Source organism: Pseudochaenichthys georgianus, unplaced genomic scaffold, assembly GCF_902827115.2.
Source record: "Pseudochaenichthys georgianus unplaced genomic scaffold, fPseGeo1.2 scaffold_536_arrow_ctg1, whole genome shotgun sequence".
NCBI classification, from domain to species: domain Eukaryota; kingdom Metazoa; phylum Chordata; class Actinopteri; order Perciformes; family Channichthyidae; genus Pseudochaenichthys; species Pseudochaenichthys georgianus.
The window spans coordinates 65,602-83,706 of NW_027263097.1; the positions used below are offsets into that span (position 1 = coordinate 65,602).

Sequence of the window (18,105 nt, forward strand, 5' to 3'; positions counted from 1 at the left end):
CTAACACCATTCAGGCTGTCCTGGTGTGGCTGTAAGCTACAGGCAGCTGTTGTGCCCCAAACAGGACCGCCTCAGAGGGTGACATCAACGTTAGAGCTGCTCAATTCAATGCAAAAGTCAACTTATTATACATTTGATGTAAATACAATGAATGAGCAATTAATTGTTCAATTGATTCATTGTTGAACAACATTCAATACAAATGCTGTTTTCAAGCCTTTTGAGGATTGAGATATCCTTAATTTCTCTGTTTGATATCCTATTCAAGTTCATATCTATGTATCTATTTTTGACATTTAAAATCACCTTGGAATTCAGAAGCTGGAATGGACCTTTTTAACAGTTTAAGCATTTTATCGACTAAACAGTTACTTTTCTAAATAATGGGCGGATTTGTCAATAATAAAAAGAGTTGGTAGTTGCAGTTCTAACTCATTTCCATAAAAGTTGGCTACCTCCAGGCAGAAACCCAACAGACCTCTTGCAGACATTATGTAGAAGACAAAAGATGCCACTAGTAAAACTCGACAGTTGGCGCAATGTGCACGTGAACAGTACACAGAGAATGCAAGTAACCGATGGTATTACTAATAAACTGTAGAGGTTTAAGGAAAGGACCAACTCTTCTGGACCCCTCTACAGAAAATAGTCTTTAGCCTGCCACCCTGTGGTGACCATTAGTAATGCACAAATGATGCAGGAGGCTTACTTGAATAAAGTAAATAACAACATAGGACAGCTTCATCTCATCAGCAGTTATCACTTGGCAGCAACATCAACAGCCAGCGTCTTTATATAACCTACATCCTAAGCAGTGTAAGGTATATATCAGTGTAAGTGGGAACCAGTGCAACACAACAGATGGAAAGAGGAGGAAGAACAAAAAGGTTTTACCAGTACGCACAAAAGAATCCTCTGACAAGTTACTTGGCAGTACTTTCAAAATAAAAGTTGTCTGTTTCCCGTAGCTCCTGTATCTAAGTACAATCTAGCAGTTTTGGGAGCTACTTGAGACAGGGCACCATGAAGTAAACAAAACAACAACAATGTCCAGTGATTGACAACACACTGCAGTTGTACCAGAGGCCTTGCTCCATTTAGATTCAGAGACCTTCTGGCTAACACATTTCAAAGCCTTGAAACAGGTGACAGGAGAACCTTATAAAGTGAGCCTGAAACAAACAGATATCTGTGCTGTGTGAACGCGTGCTCTTTCTGGAGTAAAGAATATAGACATGAAGCTTTGGATATAGCCAAAACTCCTCTTCATAATTGACAACACTGTTTGTTCCTATTCTAATGCTGTGGATTAGACATGGCTTTGTGGGGTTTTGAACCTGGACAGCTTGTTAAGGACGGCTCACTGATACCTGCAGGGCTACACTGGGCATTCAACTGTTAATACAGTATAATGAAATACAGGCGGGTTTCTCCAGAAACATTCACCCCTGACTGTCCTGTCTGTGGCTAAACTACGGGTTACAAATATTGGGGGGCGTGGAGATAAAAGGCAGAGAGGACAAATCTGCAATTTTTTTAGAACCTAGCTTTCTAACCCCTGCGAGCGCTCTTAAAATATATGAAATGATTACACGGAAACACATATTTTCATCAAAGCAGTTTGAGGATAAAGTGTGTTCAAAGATTTAAGATGAAGGATTAAGAAACTTAAGAAAAGAGGACCTTCAGATAACATGATGTTTGGGCGGGGTCATGCACGAGCGGGGGCGGGCCCCGGGGGCCTGGGCGAGTCGTGAGGGGTGGGGCTCTCCGTCTCAGAGGTGCTGGATTCGTCGTCGTCGTCGGTCTGCTCGGCGCTGTGGTACAGCATGAGGGCCTGGGTCTTGTGGGTAATGGTGATGGTGCAGGGACCCTGGGCCCACGGCTCTCCGTCCACCTGCATGGGCATCTTGGAGCTCTTCAGAACCAGCTGGAGAGGGAAGGAGGAGGACTTTTAAAGAAAATACATACAATACTCGGCTGGGAAAATGTTTTTATATTGTCTGAGAATACTTTAAAAAAAAATGTCATAAAAAACACACACAGGGGTGAACAAGACGGGCACATTGTGTATAAACACTCCATATAAAAAATACTATAGAATTATTATTTTTTTCCTGATGATATTTCAGTGAATCTTCACTGAGGCTCACAGTGAAGCTCACTGTGACGGCCCGTCTACACTACAGGCATCAAAACATCTTGAAGCTGGGCGTGTCTGAGGCTGGCGCTTTAACGCGCCCAAGGCGACCAACAACCAATCAGGAATCTCCCCGCCCGCCCCCCGGCATACAAAGCAATAGCAATGTTAAACGAAGTAAACTGGATATAAAATCCCCAAACAGGCGAAACCCTACCAGTTTCATCCACTGTCTCTGCCTCCTCCCTCCATGCCTCGCTCCTCCGGTTTGTATCCCGGTAGATGAACAGAGACTGATCATACAGCACCGGGTGATTCACTACCGCTCCATTTTTTTGAATATGAGGAAATGACCTGCGTAGTCTCTCCCAGCATACACGCAGTTTGATTGGCTAGCCCTTGTACTGTCAGATTTGCATACGCGGGATTTGATTGGCTGATGCCAAGCATCGAGCCTCAAAAGTTGAACATTGTTCAACTTTTGATGCCGATAGATGCTGGTGATGCTTGCAAAGCCATGCCATGCTCCCCACAATGCAGTTCGGCGAAGATTCAAAATCAACTACGTCACCCCATTCAAGTGAATGGGCGAAGCGTTGAAAGCATTTTTCGATGCCTGTAGTGTAGACGGGCGTGAGTTGAGCAATGTTCAACTTTTGATGCCTCGGCGAGGCGTCAGCCAATCGAATCATATGCCAGTACAAAGCTCTAGCCAATCAAACCGCTGCTTGTGTGTCAGGGGCGGGAGATTCATGTGATTGGTTGTTGGTCGAGTTTCAGACACGCCCGCCGGCAAGCGTCAGCGCACGCCGCTGTGTGGACGGGCCCGCCAGTGAGCTTCACTGAGGCTCACAGTGAAGCTTCAACGCTTCTGCCCATTCACTTTGAATGGGGTGACGTCACGCTTCGCCGAACTGCATTGTGGGAGCAAAGCGTAGCTTTTCACGCGGTGCTCGCTGCAAAAGTAGAACAATGTTCTACTTTTGAAGCTTCGACGGAAGCGTCAGCCAATCTAATCATATGCCAGTACAAGCTCTAGCCAATCAAACTGCTGCTTGTGTGTCCGGGGCGGGAGATTCAGGTGATTGGTTGTTGGTGACAACGCACGCCGCTGTGTGGACGGGCCGTAACAGTGAAGCTTCACTTCATGAGAAAAATATGCAAAAATAATATGAATCGCTATAAACATGTTAAAGTTGCCTTTCTGATGCTGTAACTATACTGCTGGAATACAACAGCTTGATTGTTGAATGTTGAAAATGTATATATACAATGTATTGAACATTGAACTGAATGAAAGGGCGACAATAAAAAAAAGATTTATTTAAAAAAGGAATCTCATGGCTTCAACTCATCACTCAACAATTGCCGCCTGTCATGTTGTATGCCTGCAGTGGATGATCTAATACAAATTAAAAAAAATATATACTTTTCAATTAGATTCAAACATCAAAAATATTTATTTATTTTTAAATCAGAAGCATCCAGACTTGAAAAGAGACTGAATTGGGCCTATTGAGAGGAAATCAACAGATGGATGAAGAATAGTTTCTTCTTTGCAATAAAACGCATCTTATGCAATTTTTTAGGAACTACCAGATTTCTTTATAAGAAAATGATTAACATATTCTAAAAAAAACCTTCATACTGAACATCGGGACATTATCTATTGATGCAGTTCTGTCAGTAACACAGCATCAGCATCTCTAATCTTTTGACTGCTATGACGTTTCATCTGCTAATCTGATATGAATGCAAGACATTTAAAAAGTATCAAAATAAAGAGCCTATCTATCTATCTATCTATCTATTCACAATATGCGTTTACTTTTTCTACCCTTGACTATGTGTTCCCCACTGATGACATCAACTATTCACTGTTGGTTAGCAGAAATGCTTATGGATAACCTTGTACTATGTGAGATATATTAATATATATTTCATATTCAAATCCTTTTTACGTGTTTTGCTATCTGGGGCGGGTATAGTCAGACTCGGGCTGCAGTGGAATTTAATTGAATTTAATGGTTTATTTAGCAGGGACAATGCACATTAATGAACACTTAAACTATAAGACGTGTCAAGCGTAACTATGCCAGATTTAGCTTTGAGCTGCTCATTTCCATCCGCAGTCCCTCAAAGAACCCGTTGTTCCTGAAGGGCTTAAAGGATGTTGCATCCATGCTCAGTGCAGTTCCTACAGTAGCTGGACATCTGCATGACCCCACTTTGGAGAAACAGACAGGAGTACTAGCACAGAAGCTTCATGTATTTTAGCTACCTAAAATCGAGGCCCAACCTAAAAAAATATATCCGTTTAATCGTTTAATTTAGAGGCATTTTCACTGTTTTACCCGTGACGTCACACACGTTCTGAAGGGGAACGTATCTATGACCCCTTCAGAGCCACCAGACTCGTTTGTTGTGCTTGTGTTATTAGTTGTTTTACAGATTTAATTCAGGTTCACCTCAGGTTTGAGATCATGTATACATATTCTGAAATGTAGCAAACACACTTAAACCATTATTGATTTCCACTAAACGTCATACAAGCCCAGTTCCAAAAAATCCTTCTAGGATTACAAATTCAATGAGCAGAAGAAGTTGGAGTATGAGCAGCTGCAGGGGCCGGGTAGCGAAACGTAATCAGATTAGATTTCATGTGCTGTGACCAGGGCGACATAAGTGAGAACGAATGACTCCCTCATTGTGTGTCTCCATACCCAGTTAAACAGGAAGCACTCTCTGCCTCTCTCTCTCTCTCTCTCTCTCTCTCTCTCTCTCTCTCTCTCTCTCTCTCTCTCTCTCTCTCTCTCTCTCTCTCTCTCTCTCTCTCTCTCTCTCTCTCTCTCTCTCTCTCTCTCTCTCTCTCTCTCTCTCTCTCTCTCTCTCTCTCTCTCTCTCTGTCTGTGTGTGTGTGTGTGTGTGTGTGTGTGTGTGTTGTGTGTGTGTGTGTCTGTCTGCCTCACCCTGACAGTGTGGGCCTGTCCCAGCCGTACAGGATTGGCCAGCTTGACCTGGATCTGAGCGCAGTGGAAGGAGCCGAACACCCCCACCACCTCCAGCAGACCATCGTCCAGCCTGCGGGGGGGGGGCAGGACACATGAACATTTCATATACAAGTGCATCAACAATGACTCTAAATTGTTGAACATTATACTGAATGCAAAGGGCACCAATACAAAATAAGAATAGTTACATTGCAGTTATTTTACTGATCAAAAACTATAATTCCAATAAGGCACCCTCTCACAATGTGACAATAGGTAACACTATGTTTGAATAGATCTACAAATATTTTTTGGACGGCTCATTAGTTAAGATTCAACGGTATTGCTTCGTCTCGAGGTCTTTACGGGTCAAATCCGGAGCATACATATTCTCAACCTGGGCTTATTGTGAAGCATCCGATTAATATCTACACACAAAGCAAAACTGTTTAATATCGCCGAACAGGCTGTGGACATGATGCCAGTCTTACCGTGTGGGGGGGCACGGTTCATCCCCCATCCCCTCCCAGAGTCTGCAGCCTCCGCCCCAGTAACCAATGTTACAAACTATGATGCCCTCCAGACTGGGCAGCGCCACCCTCTCCCCATCCAGCTCCAACTGCAACACACACACACACACACACACACACACACACACACACACACACACACACACACGTCAAACCAGTCATGCTCACTCTTACATCTTAAAGAAATGACACACAGCTTACACAAAACATAGCATAGCAAAGAGTCTACAGTTATATATTTTTCACTGTCAAAGCGTATACATTTTACATTCTATTTTTGTTTTTCAAGTTTTTTCTCTTGTTTTATTTCCACATAATGTGCAATGACTTGTTTATATGCTGCTGTGACGAAGAACAATTCCAAAATTGGGATCAATAAAGTAAATCTTATCTCATAGCATAGCTTAGCTTAGCTTAGTTTAGCAAACTAGGAGAGTAGAAATAAAGTGCTAAAGGATTAAGCACTTTATTAAGAAGAAGACTAAATGATGTAAATTAGTTGGCATTTGGCACTTCCAGTTCCCTCGTTTCAAAGTCAATGCTTTTTAAACAATTCAAGTTTTTATTTTGGCATTCTGCCTTATTTAGACGGATAAACGTAGCGGTAGTATTGAATTGGGGAGAGTGAGATAAAGAGTTGAATGGCATCAAACAAAGGTTCCACAGTTGGAATTGAACATGATTCGGAGCCACTTCCCAAAGCATTCCGCGCTTTTAAAGTTAAAAGAGAGCAAGCCTGCCCGGAACTTTCTATTTTCACCCCGGTTGTTTAAGCCATGTTAAATCATTTCTTATGACTGCTTGTCATGGCAGATATCTTCCTGATGAAGAATTAAAGTGATCCTCAGCCCAGAACATCAGGAATATCGAAAACATTGTTTGAATCTGTGACTCTCCTTTTGAAGAGAGCATGAACAGACGCTTCACATGCACACAGCTACTGTACCTCGATCCTCTTATCCAGATCCTTACATTCCTGCACTAAACAATCTTTGGTGCCATACAGGAAATATACAGTCTGGGGAGAAACACACAGACAGAAAGAAAGCATTAGTGTGATCATGTTGTGACTGGGGCAGAAGCATATTCCATATACTGATTCAAACGCAGCAACCACCTGATCCGTGTGGGCAAAGAGCCTCTCAGACTCACCTTGTTGACGATGCGGCTGGAGAAGAAGGAGGGCGTTTTCTCGCGGTGTGCGTGGAAGTTGAGCGCCATCAGAGCGTCGGGCCCCACAGAGAAGTAGTTGTTCATGGACAGGACCTGAGGAGTGTGTTGCATATGTGTCAGAGGCCTCAATCACACGACAGATGTTTAAGTGAGGAGAAGAGTTAACAACAACAGACCAAACTCACCTTTGGTTTCCGAAAGTACAGGCCTTTTGAAGCCACCTGCACTTTCCACCTAAGAGTAGACAGAGCATTAGCTAGGATTTCCTAAATACACATGGACATGAATACCATTTTTGTGGAGAAATGGTGAATCTTTTTATTTAATTAATTAGTCTAAAAATAACAGAATTGGCTTCACCCACAATGTGTACATTATTGAACTTCCCCCCTTATTTATAAAAACGTCAAGAATCAAAAAGATTATGACCTCATTTCCAAAATAAACATGGTTTAGACGAACACAAATTTAAATTCTGTCAAGTCCATGACTTTTCTGAGACTTTCATTTCATGTGGATATCAGTGTTGATGACAAATGTAGTCAATACTTTATACTGCCGTCTAGTCTGTGGAATTATTCCAGTGAGCAATATCAATATAACTTAAATAATAAATGTAATACGTTGCACATCTCAGGTGATAGACTGGTTTTCATTATAAATATGTTTATAAATACTAATACTGCATTGAATGTTCTGTATTTTAAACATGTTTACACCCCACCCCGGGGATAAGTAAAGTATTCTGATCCTGATGAGTCTACATTCCTCAGTGATGGTAAAGTGACGGAGAAAGTAGAGTTATCCTGCTCACAGAGCCGTGACTACATGTACCAGGATGCATTGCGCACACGCTTCTTAGAGAATCCCTACACAGCTTCTTGTACTTCTAAAAGAACAGTGTATGTGCTAATCATTGTTATCACAGTGCGAACACCTGACTGACCCACCTGTCCATTTTGACCACCTCGGCATCGAGGATGTTCCGGAGAACCTGTTCCACGGGGATCTCTCCGGCGTACCCCGCACCCCACCCTAGAGTGTTGGAGAGGTCATTTCCTGTCCCCAGAGGAAGGATGGTCACCCGAGGCATAAACTGGTCTAGACCCTGACACAGAGAAGTGATGCTACAAATTCAAAGGCTGCATCTTCATCTACACAGAAGCTGCAGTGTAGTTATACAACATATATATGAACAGCTTTTTTATTTGATTTTTCTTGAATAAGGGGCAGGTAAAATAAGATGTTCTTCTGCCTGCTCCTTTAAATCATGGTCCTACAAAAACTGCATAAAGGGTACATGTTTTTTTTATAATAATTGCCATGTGTGGAATACACTAATACATGATTGAAACAATAAAACAAATACAAAAACTATATATATATATATATATATATATATATATATAGAATAGTGCAAGAAGAAGAAGAAGAAAAATAGTGCAATATACCCAGGTCATTAAACATATGCCACACTGCAGCACATACAACATCAATAACTAAACAGCCCTCCCACCTTCAGCTTCATGGTATCGATGGCGTCCAGCACCCAGCCCACCGTGCCGTCCCCCCCACACACCAGCACCCGGACACTGCCGGGGGGCAGCAGGGTGCACAGCTGCAGAGCTTTGGAGGGGGTCAGCTCAGACAGGTCAAACACCTGGAGAGGAGACAGGTTCGATTCATGATTTGAGCAGAAATCTAGACTCATCACATTACATTGCATTTAGCCGACGCTTTCATCCAAAGCGACTTACAATAAGTGCGTTCGACCAACAAGATACAAACTTGAAGAAAACAGAACCATATAAGTACATCAGGTTTCATAGAGCAAAAACATTTCAAGTGCTACTCAACTGGCTTTAGGTAAGCCAGTCCTTTATTAGTTTATAAGTGCTTTGTTAGTAGTTCTATCGCTCGAAGTGGAGTCGAAAGAGATGAGTTTTCAGTCTGCGCCGGAAGGTGTGCAAGCCGAGTGCACGTGCTGGGGTGTACGGTTTAACCATGTCCTGGATGTAGGAAGGGCCAGATCCATTCGCAGCATGGTACGCAAGTACCATCGTCTTGAAGTGGATTCTAGCAGTTACCGGAAGCCAGTGGAGGGAGCGGAGGAGCGGCGTGGTGTGGGAGAATTTAGGAAGGTTGAAGACCAGACGAGCCGCTGCATTCTGGATGAGCTGCAGAGGTCGGATGGCACATGCAGGTAGACCAGCCAGGAGGGAGTTGCAGTAGTCTAGGCGTGAGGTGACGAGAGCCTGGACCAGAACCTGCGTTGCTTTCTGGGTCAGCTGGGGACGCATCCTCCTGATGCTGTAAAGCGTGTATCTGCAGCAGCGGGTTGTAGCAGCGATGTTTGCAGTGAAGGACAGGTTGTTATCTAGGATCACACCCAGAGTCCTTGCAGTCTGAGTCGGGGAAACAATAGAGGTTCCGATGTTGATTGTTAGGTCAAGAGTGGGACAATCTTTTCCCGGAAGGAAAAGCAGTTCAGTCTTGTCAAGGTTGAGCTTGAGGCGGTGAACAGACATCCACTGAGAGACAGAGGTGGGACCAAGTCATTGTTTTGCAAGTCCGAGTCAAGTCTCAAGTCTTTGCGCTCAAGTTCAAGTCAAGTCCAAGTCTTAATCTTTGACAAAACGAGTCATAAACAAGTCATTATGTGCTTTTCACCAAATGTAATGACATCGATCAACAGAATAATACTTAATAATTAAACTGCTCTTTATTAGTCACATTAATCATTTAATAATCAATTTTCTCTCGGTAAAGTAACGTGTTTTTTTAAGAGGGATCAGTAAGGTAAGGCTACCGTAACGGTTTGATTCAGAAGGAGTTTAATGTATAAGATCCCTGATGTTGAGGTAACCAGAATGTTTATTTCCACTGTGCACAACATGTTATAAGGTACCCACAATCTATCTGTATGCCAGGCATAATGTGCAGCGAGGCGGTCTCTATGGGGAAAAGAACACCTGAATCTAGATCCCTCTGCAGATGGTACTTTAACAATATTTTGATGCTAATACTTTTCTACTTTTACTTTTGAAATGCAGGACTTTTTATCGTAACCGAGTATTCCTACACTCTGGTACTTTTACTCAAGTACAAGATCTGAACTTCTCCCACCTCTGACAGTAAATCCTGAGTGGTTACCAAAATAAAGGTAACCAAAAAAGGTTATTTTCATTTTACAAATCCTGCACTCAGCTTTCTCCAATATCATTGAAAAGCAGCAGACGCTGCTTCTTTTTTCGGTTTTCGCTAATGTCTTGACTTTTTCCGACGCGCTTGCATTTAAATCCGTCTCCCCGTCGCTCTGTGCAGCTGGCCTGTACCACTACACCTGCTGTGCCCCCCACCCTTCTTTCACATAATGGTATGATCCTAGTGTGTCCTCGCATATGATTGGCTGCATCGTGGCCCAAGCTAAATAAAGACCCGCCCCTGCCTGCAAGGATTCTCAGCAAGAGCAGGAGCGGCTGGAGATTCTGCTCTCCCCGACGGGAGTCTGCTATTCTAGCGGCATCTCGCGATCGGCGTGTTGGAGACCTCTGAATTAAATGATCAAGTCACCTCAAGTCAGAAGGCTCAAGTCCAAGTCAAGTCCCGAGTCATTGGTGTTCAAGTCCAAGTCGAGTCGCAAGTGTTTTGTGATTTTGTCAAGTCGATTCTCAAGTCATCAAATTGGTGACTCGAGTCTGACTCGAGTCCAAGTCATGTGACTCGAGTCCACACCTCTGCTGAGAGATGTCAGCTAGACAAGCAGAGATGCGTGCGACGACCTGGGTCTCTGAGCGGGGAAAGGACAGAATTAATTGGGTGTCGTCAGCGTAGCATTGGTATGAAAAACCATGCGGGCTAATGACCGATCCCAGCGAGTTTGTGTTTAGAGAGAAGAGGAGAGGACCAAGGACAGAGCCCTGAGGGACCCCTGTAGTTAATTGACAAGGGTCAGACTCGGACCCTCTCCAAGTTACCCTGTAGGTACGGTCTTTGAGGCATCACCAGGTTTCAAAACAAAGGATGACATACAAAAGGAGAAAAAACACCAAAATGACCATTTGTAGATCCATTCATCACCGTGTGTTACCTTGAAACTTGTCTTGCATGCCTCCAGGGTGAACACACACAAAAAAGTAAATAACTCTTCTTTCTCTGGAATTTCACTTTTCTTTTGGACTTGCACGGATTGTGTATTCAGAAATGTATAGAAGTGTATACTGTATATAATAATAACAATTATAATAATAACAATTATAATAATAATAATAATAATAATAATAATAATAATAATAATAAATTAGACTTGAACTATAATGCACCACTTGTGTTTTTGGATTCTTTTTTTAACTAGGGAGGCACACAGGGACAATTATGTTGTTGTTTTTTAAAGAAGTCATGGCAACAAGTAGGGGTGTAACGGTATCCGTGTTCGTCCCGTACCGTCACGGTTCGGACGTCACGGTTCGGCACATGCAGTCACACGGCGAATACGCCTTTTTTTTTACGAGTGGGAAAAAAGTCTGTCATTCAGGGCAGTATCCATTACACTATTTATAATCCAGGGGGCGGTATTGCAGCTAAAAGCTGTTTGCCAGCCGCCCTTAAACAACAAATGAAGAACAAGAACAAAACACAACAAAACGAACAAAATACAAGAAGAAGAAAAGTTAGTATGGCAATTTCAGATAACACACAGGAGCTAGAACCCACCTGCTTCTTTTAAATCAGCTGTGTGGGAACATTTCGGGTTCCCTGTGGACTACAATAACGATGAAGTGTGTGAGTGGTGGATCGGACGAGTGGTGGATCGGACGAGGACGGTGTGTCGGCGTTGTTAGACAGCGGTGCGGTCAGGGCCGTATCCAGGATTTCCTAAATACCGAGGTCCAAACATGTTAGGGGGGTTCGGGGGATACCCCCGCGATTTTTGGGATTTTCATGATCTAGTTAGGTGCTTTTTAAGTCCTGTGGGGATAATATATTGATTTCAAACCATCTCAGTGGGCTGCAGTATAAATTATTTTTGAAAGTGTAATACATTAATCAGTTGACTGTTACTATTAATGATCTGGACATGCAGAAGGACCTGCACCATCTCTTCCATCTTCATTACTCTCTCTGTCCTCTACTCTTTCTCTTTGTTCAATCTCTCCCTGTTGTTCACCTTTTGCTCCTCCTCACTTGTCTCCTCCTCACTTGTCGCTCCTGCCAGTGAATTAAAAGCAATTCAGCCATTTAGTTCATTTCACTTGTTTGTTTGCATTTTTTTTTTTAAATCTGTTTTGTTTGATTCTCAAAAGAGAACAAAGATGTAAGCAAATTGTGTTTTATTATGAAATCATAACTGCAATAGATGTATGTTGTTTTAAAAGTATGCCTATTGTAAATGAAGACTATTGTTATAGATACATAGATAGATAAATAGATGGGGTTATTAAGCCTACATTCTTTTGTCCGACTGTACCTGCAGTTCCTCCCTGACTTCCATCACTTTCTCTCTCTCTCTTACTCTCTGCCTGTCCTGTCTCTTCCTTACGGCCCGTCCACACAGCGGCGTGCGTTGACGCTTCCCCATTCACTTTGAATGGGGTGACGTCAGTTTTAGCCGAAATGCATCGTGGGAAGCGACGTGGAGCGTAGCTGGCGTGGCTCGCTGCAAAAGTTGAGCAATGTTCAACTTTTGACGCCAATCGCCAATCGAATCATATGCCAGTACAAGCTCTAGCCAATCAAACCGCTGCTTGTGTGTCAGGGGCGGGAGATTCATGTGATTGGTTGTTGGTCGAGTTTCAGACACGCCCGCCGGCAAGCGTCAGCGCACGCCGCTGTGTGGACGGGCCGTTACCAAAGCTGAGCTTCGACTGACGTAGTCTTTTCATTACATCTGAGTCAGTGTAAAAAGAAACAATACAATGTTATATCTCCAATGTTTACTCAAATTGAAATGAAAAAAACCCATTAAAACATTTGTTAAAAGGTAATCCTTCTGACATTGGATGAATGTAATTAACTGTAGCTCTCTAGCTTATTCACGCAATGTAAACCAAAGTATAGCCTGTAGCTGCAATATCAGTTAGTGTGCATGTTGTCGGACGTCCACTGACTAACGTAGAGCGTTCACACAGGATCTGCTGGTCATAGGATGTCCTGATGAACAGAAGCACAAGCAGCCCGCTGGACTCAGATCTCTAGATACCTCATCACTCCTCCGCCGCTCCGGTTCAAGTCCGGGCTGCGGTGGTTTGTTGATACATGTCGTCTTCTTCTGTTTGCTTAAATCGAGGCTACGTAGTTATGCAGCGCCCCCATGGTCAGTAAATGGAAGTACTACAAAGAACCCTGTTTAGTGCAATTATTTCACAAGTTTTGTTATATACACAGCTCGACAAATATTACCGAGGTCCGGACCTCGGTGACCTCAATGGTAGATACGGCCATGGGTGCGGTATGCTAATGGTAACACACGCCAAACATGCTAAATCATATCAGAAGGCATCACCCAGATTTGCCAATCACCGGAGCCCGGCAAAAGACAACAGTAGTTCAACAGCTGATCCCCGCTGTTTTTAAGAAGCCAATAGACATGAGAGCAGTGAGACCAAAATAAATAACGGAAGCTTTTGGCTTATTATTTATGATGTAATATTTTCAAGACATTCTTTTTAGTTTTACAGCTTGATGAAACCTTTTTGTTTGACATCAGCCATTATAGATAATATGGCCATATGAGTGTGTAGTACTGTTTGTGGTTTGTTTTTAACTGTTTAATACAGTTAATTATTAAAAATGTCAGAGTTCCTTATTTTTAAACTGAAATGTGCTACTGTTCAAAAATAAATAACAACAAACCTGGAATTATGCATATGGGACTTTTTTTTGCTTTTTCTTGTTGAACCGAACCGTGACCCCCAAACCGAGGTACGAACCGAACCGTGACTTCTGTGAACCGTTACACCCCTAGCAACAAGTGGTGTGTGATTGATGTACAGATTGGTATTTCCAGGGAGGAGAATTCCTTTAAATGGTTTTGTCTAACTGAGACAAAAATAGTCTGACCTGCACAGGATTCAGAACGGTGCGAAATTCTCCCAGCAGAGCCTCCCCCATGTTGTTACCGCTGCGTGTGTTAGCCAAGACCAACACTGGAGTCCAGCCACTGCCACAGCAAGATGCCAGCTGCAGAAACACACAAGAAACACACAATTGCTTGAAACAGCTCCAGGACCCCACCCTGACCCACAGCCTGAGCCCAGTGTCTCTCACCTGGCTGTACTCCTCAGGCTGCCTGCGGCGCAGCTTGTTGACCTGGTACAGGTAGTGAGGAGGGATGATGAGGCTGTGGAACTCTCCCAGCTCACACTGGTCTGCATCCGGCAGGCTGTCCATGCAGTCATCGTGCACCGTGTTCTGACACCACACACACCTAGAGGGAGGAGGACACAAAGCCATCAGAAAAGGCAAGAAATGACACAGAAGAGCCCTGAATGTTTCCCAGCTGCAGAGATGCAGGTATGTCCCTGACCTCATCAGGATTAGCAGAGTCATTTATCAGACAAAACGAGATTAAGCATGATGTGCCCTGCAACCACATAGAGGTCCATTAGAGGAAATTAAGGACAGATTAAAATGAAATGTTGTTGCATCACCATTTGGTATGACAGCCTTAGAAGGGCAGAAAGGAAGACAGCCTTTCTATACCAATCTACAGGCATGTCAGTGTCTCTTTCTCCTTGCAAAAAGAGCCAACGGCATATATTTGACACACACAGCTGCAGATGTACAGTGGGCCTCATACTGTTGTACCTGAAGTCGCAAAGTTTCGGCTGGGTGCCACACTGCTGTCTGCACACTGCACAGTAGCTGGCGAGGGGGACGTTTCCGCGCACCCAGCGGTGCTCCATGCCCCCCCCCGGGCCGCAGGGGGCCATGATCTCCTTGCACAGCAGGATGCGGTCGGCCCGGCGCAGGCACTGCTCGTCGGCGCACACCCCGCAGCAGTCGCAGAAAGCCCCCTGCAGGATGTGCTGCGAGCAGACGCAGCAGTAGGTGGGCTTGTTGAACAGGTCTGTGTAGTGCCAGCCGTGCTTGCTCTTACGGAAGAAATCCTTCATGTGCGTTTTCCGCTTGGAGCGCTGCGCGCTGCACCACAGCGTGATGATGACCGGCACGATGACGGCCAGAGAGGTCCAGAAGAGCAGCGTCCACTCCTCCCGGGAGCCGCAGTCGTCCGGCACCTCTTCCCCCTCCTTGTACATCGCTGCTTGTCGGTAGTGACGGGGGATGATAACAAACGGAAATCAGCCTATGTAAACAACAGAGAGGAGGATATACAGGACGCGCGCGACCTTCTCCCCGCGACATGCATGTTCCCAGACACTCACAACCCGCTGCCACTGATATCAGCTCCGATTTAAACAGGTTTCTGGAGAACTAGCTATAAACAAGGAGACGGCGATGTGACGTTGGGCCAATGAACTACCTCGCGACCATAGCTTCAGAGAGTGTTTAAACGTCAAGATGACTCCCTGCACCAACAGGGAAAACACACATGCGCATAACGGTGTGCCCTAGATCAGACCGTTGACAGCACAACCATATCTGATCCATGCATTCAGCAGGGATGGCTGGAGTATTCAATCCAATCATTCTACTAGAGGAAAAATCATTTAAGTACTTCACACTAAATTATCTAAGAGGACCAAAAGCTTCGATTTCTTGCTGAGTCGCCCCATCACCATCAGTGCCGTAGAAGAAGGGAAAACAGGGTTGGTTGTATATTTGTCAAAGGGTGTCAAAAACGATGGGGTTGGTTGTCACTGTTATTTTAATGCGGGATAATAAACAGTAAGAAGTACTGGATATTTACATTTTGACATAAAAAACACAAAAATGTCCTCTTACCATAATATCAAATGTCTTCTCCTAAAATGACCATGTGGGTGACGGCCGGGTGACCTCAAATCTTAAAATTACACTACATTTGTTTTGCCCACTATGATTGAGATCTTATGCGACAGCAAACCCAATACAACAATCTAGTATACTCTATAACAACAAGTAAAAGTCCTGCAAAATGTTACTTCACTATGAGTACAGAGTTGTATTCTGGTTATGCAGAATAATGTACCTGTATTAGGTTTTACACACTGATGCATTTTATGTTTGTAGCCTGGTGGAGATCTTTGTTTGGTGGTTTCCAACCGATGTGTCAGCCCCCCCAAAGGACCAGAAGGCTGACGTGGTTATGAGATGATTCATGTGAGAGGAACGAAGGAAATACCTCTCAGAGGGCTCTCTTTGCTGGAACTGTGGGGGCCCAGGTACATGGTAAATGGTACTTTTTTTTAAATTTAAAATCTTTAATTTAAAAGTTACTATATCAGTCAAATACACTTCGAGCATTAACAATATTTTCCTCTGAAATGGGGTGGAGAAGGAGATATTTCAAAATGGAACACTAATTAAGTAAATGTAGCTACTTGTAGGTTATTATGGTTCATGGCCATTACAGTTGTTGCTAATGTTCTGCAGGTAGCCTATTCCTTTATGTTTTAAACTGAATCAGACACAATACATGGACTGTAGACCTCCAGCAATTGAAGTACAAAAAAATGAAGGCTAACAAACTAAATGTCACTTTTATATTCCTAACTTTAATTCAACAACCTATTATGAAATACTCGATCAAATGTGAGATATTTCGGTTATTTCCTGTGTACTTGCTGACATATAAGCGAACACGGAGAATAACACGGATCACCTCTAGTCTTTTATATCATCTCTGATCCTGACCTCCTGATGTGCATCCTGCTGCCCAATATCGCGCATGCGCTCTGCGCTGCATCGTCATTTCATAGTGTGTGATAAAATCACAATGAGGAAACAAAAGCTTTTCGGTCATGCCTCAGAAATCAATCAGAGCTACATTATCATTAAAGTGCGCACACTGAGCGAGACACAGGCAGCAAGAAGCGGAAGCGCATCAGTGACGCACAATGACGTCCCCCTTCGGACGTCACTGACAGTGCTCCCATCCAGCATAGAGGGATACATAAACAAAACAAAATAGGAAAACATGGTAGGGGATACATAGGCAGGAATGTGATTTAAAGAGTAAAAAAATAAAGCAATACAAATAATTGTGGTGACATTTTGAAACATTTTGAAACTTTGAAAGCTGCCCACTGCTCCTAGTGCTAGGCTCCTACTGGGATCAATGCATAGGTCAAATGTCACTGTGTGTGCTGTGTGTGCATGTATTTGTGACCAATAAAGAGGGTTTCATCCTCCAATTCTATTCTATCTAACAGCACAGTGCGGTGAAAATATTTACACAAACATAAAAACCATTATGTAAAATAAGATAAAAATAGTGTGATTCGGGCTACCTGTTTAGAAATGTTGCCTCCAAGCCTCCATGAATCCCAGTGCAACCATTAGCCTACTCATATTTAAATGATGGACTTATTTCCGAAGCTTTGTTTGTATTTGTATTTATTTATATCCTGACAACAATCAATGAATCAAAGGTTCTGACAAAAAACCCAATACAATTCGGTTCCACAAGGCAGCTGTGCGTATTATTTATTCTGCAATTGTGTTGCAATGGAAGCACTTTAACGTGTTTTTTGGGAGGGACTCTGCAGGAAGGGCAATTATTTCAATACATCATGAAAAGGCCCCTACACATCAGTGTTCATAACATGAATTCCAAACGGAGGGCATTATGAACAGAAAAACACAAAAAAACTGTGTGTTTAAAAGTGTTTAAAAAATTGTTGTTTTATTTCATTAAGAAAAGCAATAAAAAACTGTGGACATTTTGAGTAAGAAATATTTTGCTAAAAATAATCAAATTATTATTTCCAAGTTTGTCTGAAGTTGCCCACCGTAGTTTGAAAGTGTGTTACTCCGTGGTAATTCAATTAATGACGACTTTATTATAAATGTAGGACTAAAACTGACTAATGGTCGGTAATTCAGTGTTGACAGGAATTAAAAAGAAAGTTATGACGGATCAGATGGAAAGGTATTTGGTTGAATAGATGAATGTATGGAAGGATAGACAGGCACATTAACATTTCAACATGATATAGCCTATTTAATACCTGGCCATTTCTCAAAGTGCTACATTTGTTAAAATGGTCTCCTGTCTCTACATGTCTGTTTTCATCGCCATCTAGTGGAGCCCCTCCCACATTTTACAATCCATATCTTTAAAGGCAGATTTCTCAAAATCAGTTTTCTTCTCATGAGCCCAAATATCTCA

At 43.0% G+C, this 18,105-nt stretch overlaps 2 protein-coding genes across 3 annotated transcripts in view; one reads left to right on the forward strand and one right to left on the reverse strand.

Moving 5' to 3' along the window:
• LOC117443100 (E3 ubiquitin/ISG15 ligase TRIM25-like) overlaps positions 1-5,232 on the forward strand; it is a 29,109-nt gene extending 23,877 nt beyond the window's left edge. The window contains exon 8 of one of the 2 annotated variants that reach the window (XM_034079043.2): positions 5,142-5,232. In XM_034079043.2, the coding sequence (XP_033934934.1) occupies positions 5,142-5,167 (26 nt within the window). In that variant the 3' untranslated portion in view covers positions 5,168-5,232. Of the gene's footprint in view, positions 1-5,117 lie in introns of both variants that reach the window. The other variant, XM_034079042.2, reaches the window with a different exon arrangement.
• On the reverse strand, positions 1,452-15,324 carry dgke (diacylglycerol kinase, epsilon). The gene is made up of 11 exons (XM_034079037.2): positions 14,640-15,324; positions 14,100-14,259; positions 13,893-14,012; positions 8,350-8,493; positions 7,784-7,941; positions 7,019-7,067; positions 6,813-6,926; positions 6,607-6,678; positions 5,622-5,749; positions 5,110-5,221; positions 1,452-1,930 (listed from the first exon to the last, which is right to left on the reverse strand). Exons 1-11 carry the CDS (start codon positions 15,089-15,091, stop codon positions 1,712-1,714), a joined length of 1,728 nt encoding a protein of 575 aa, XP_033934928.1. The 5' UTR covers positions 15,092-15,324; the 3' UTR covers positions 1,452-1,711.
• Between the last annotated feature and the right edge of the window lie 2,781 nt (positions 15,325-18,105).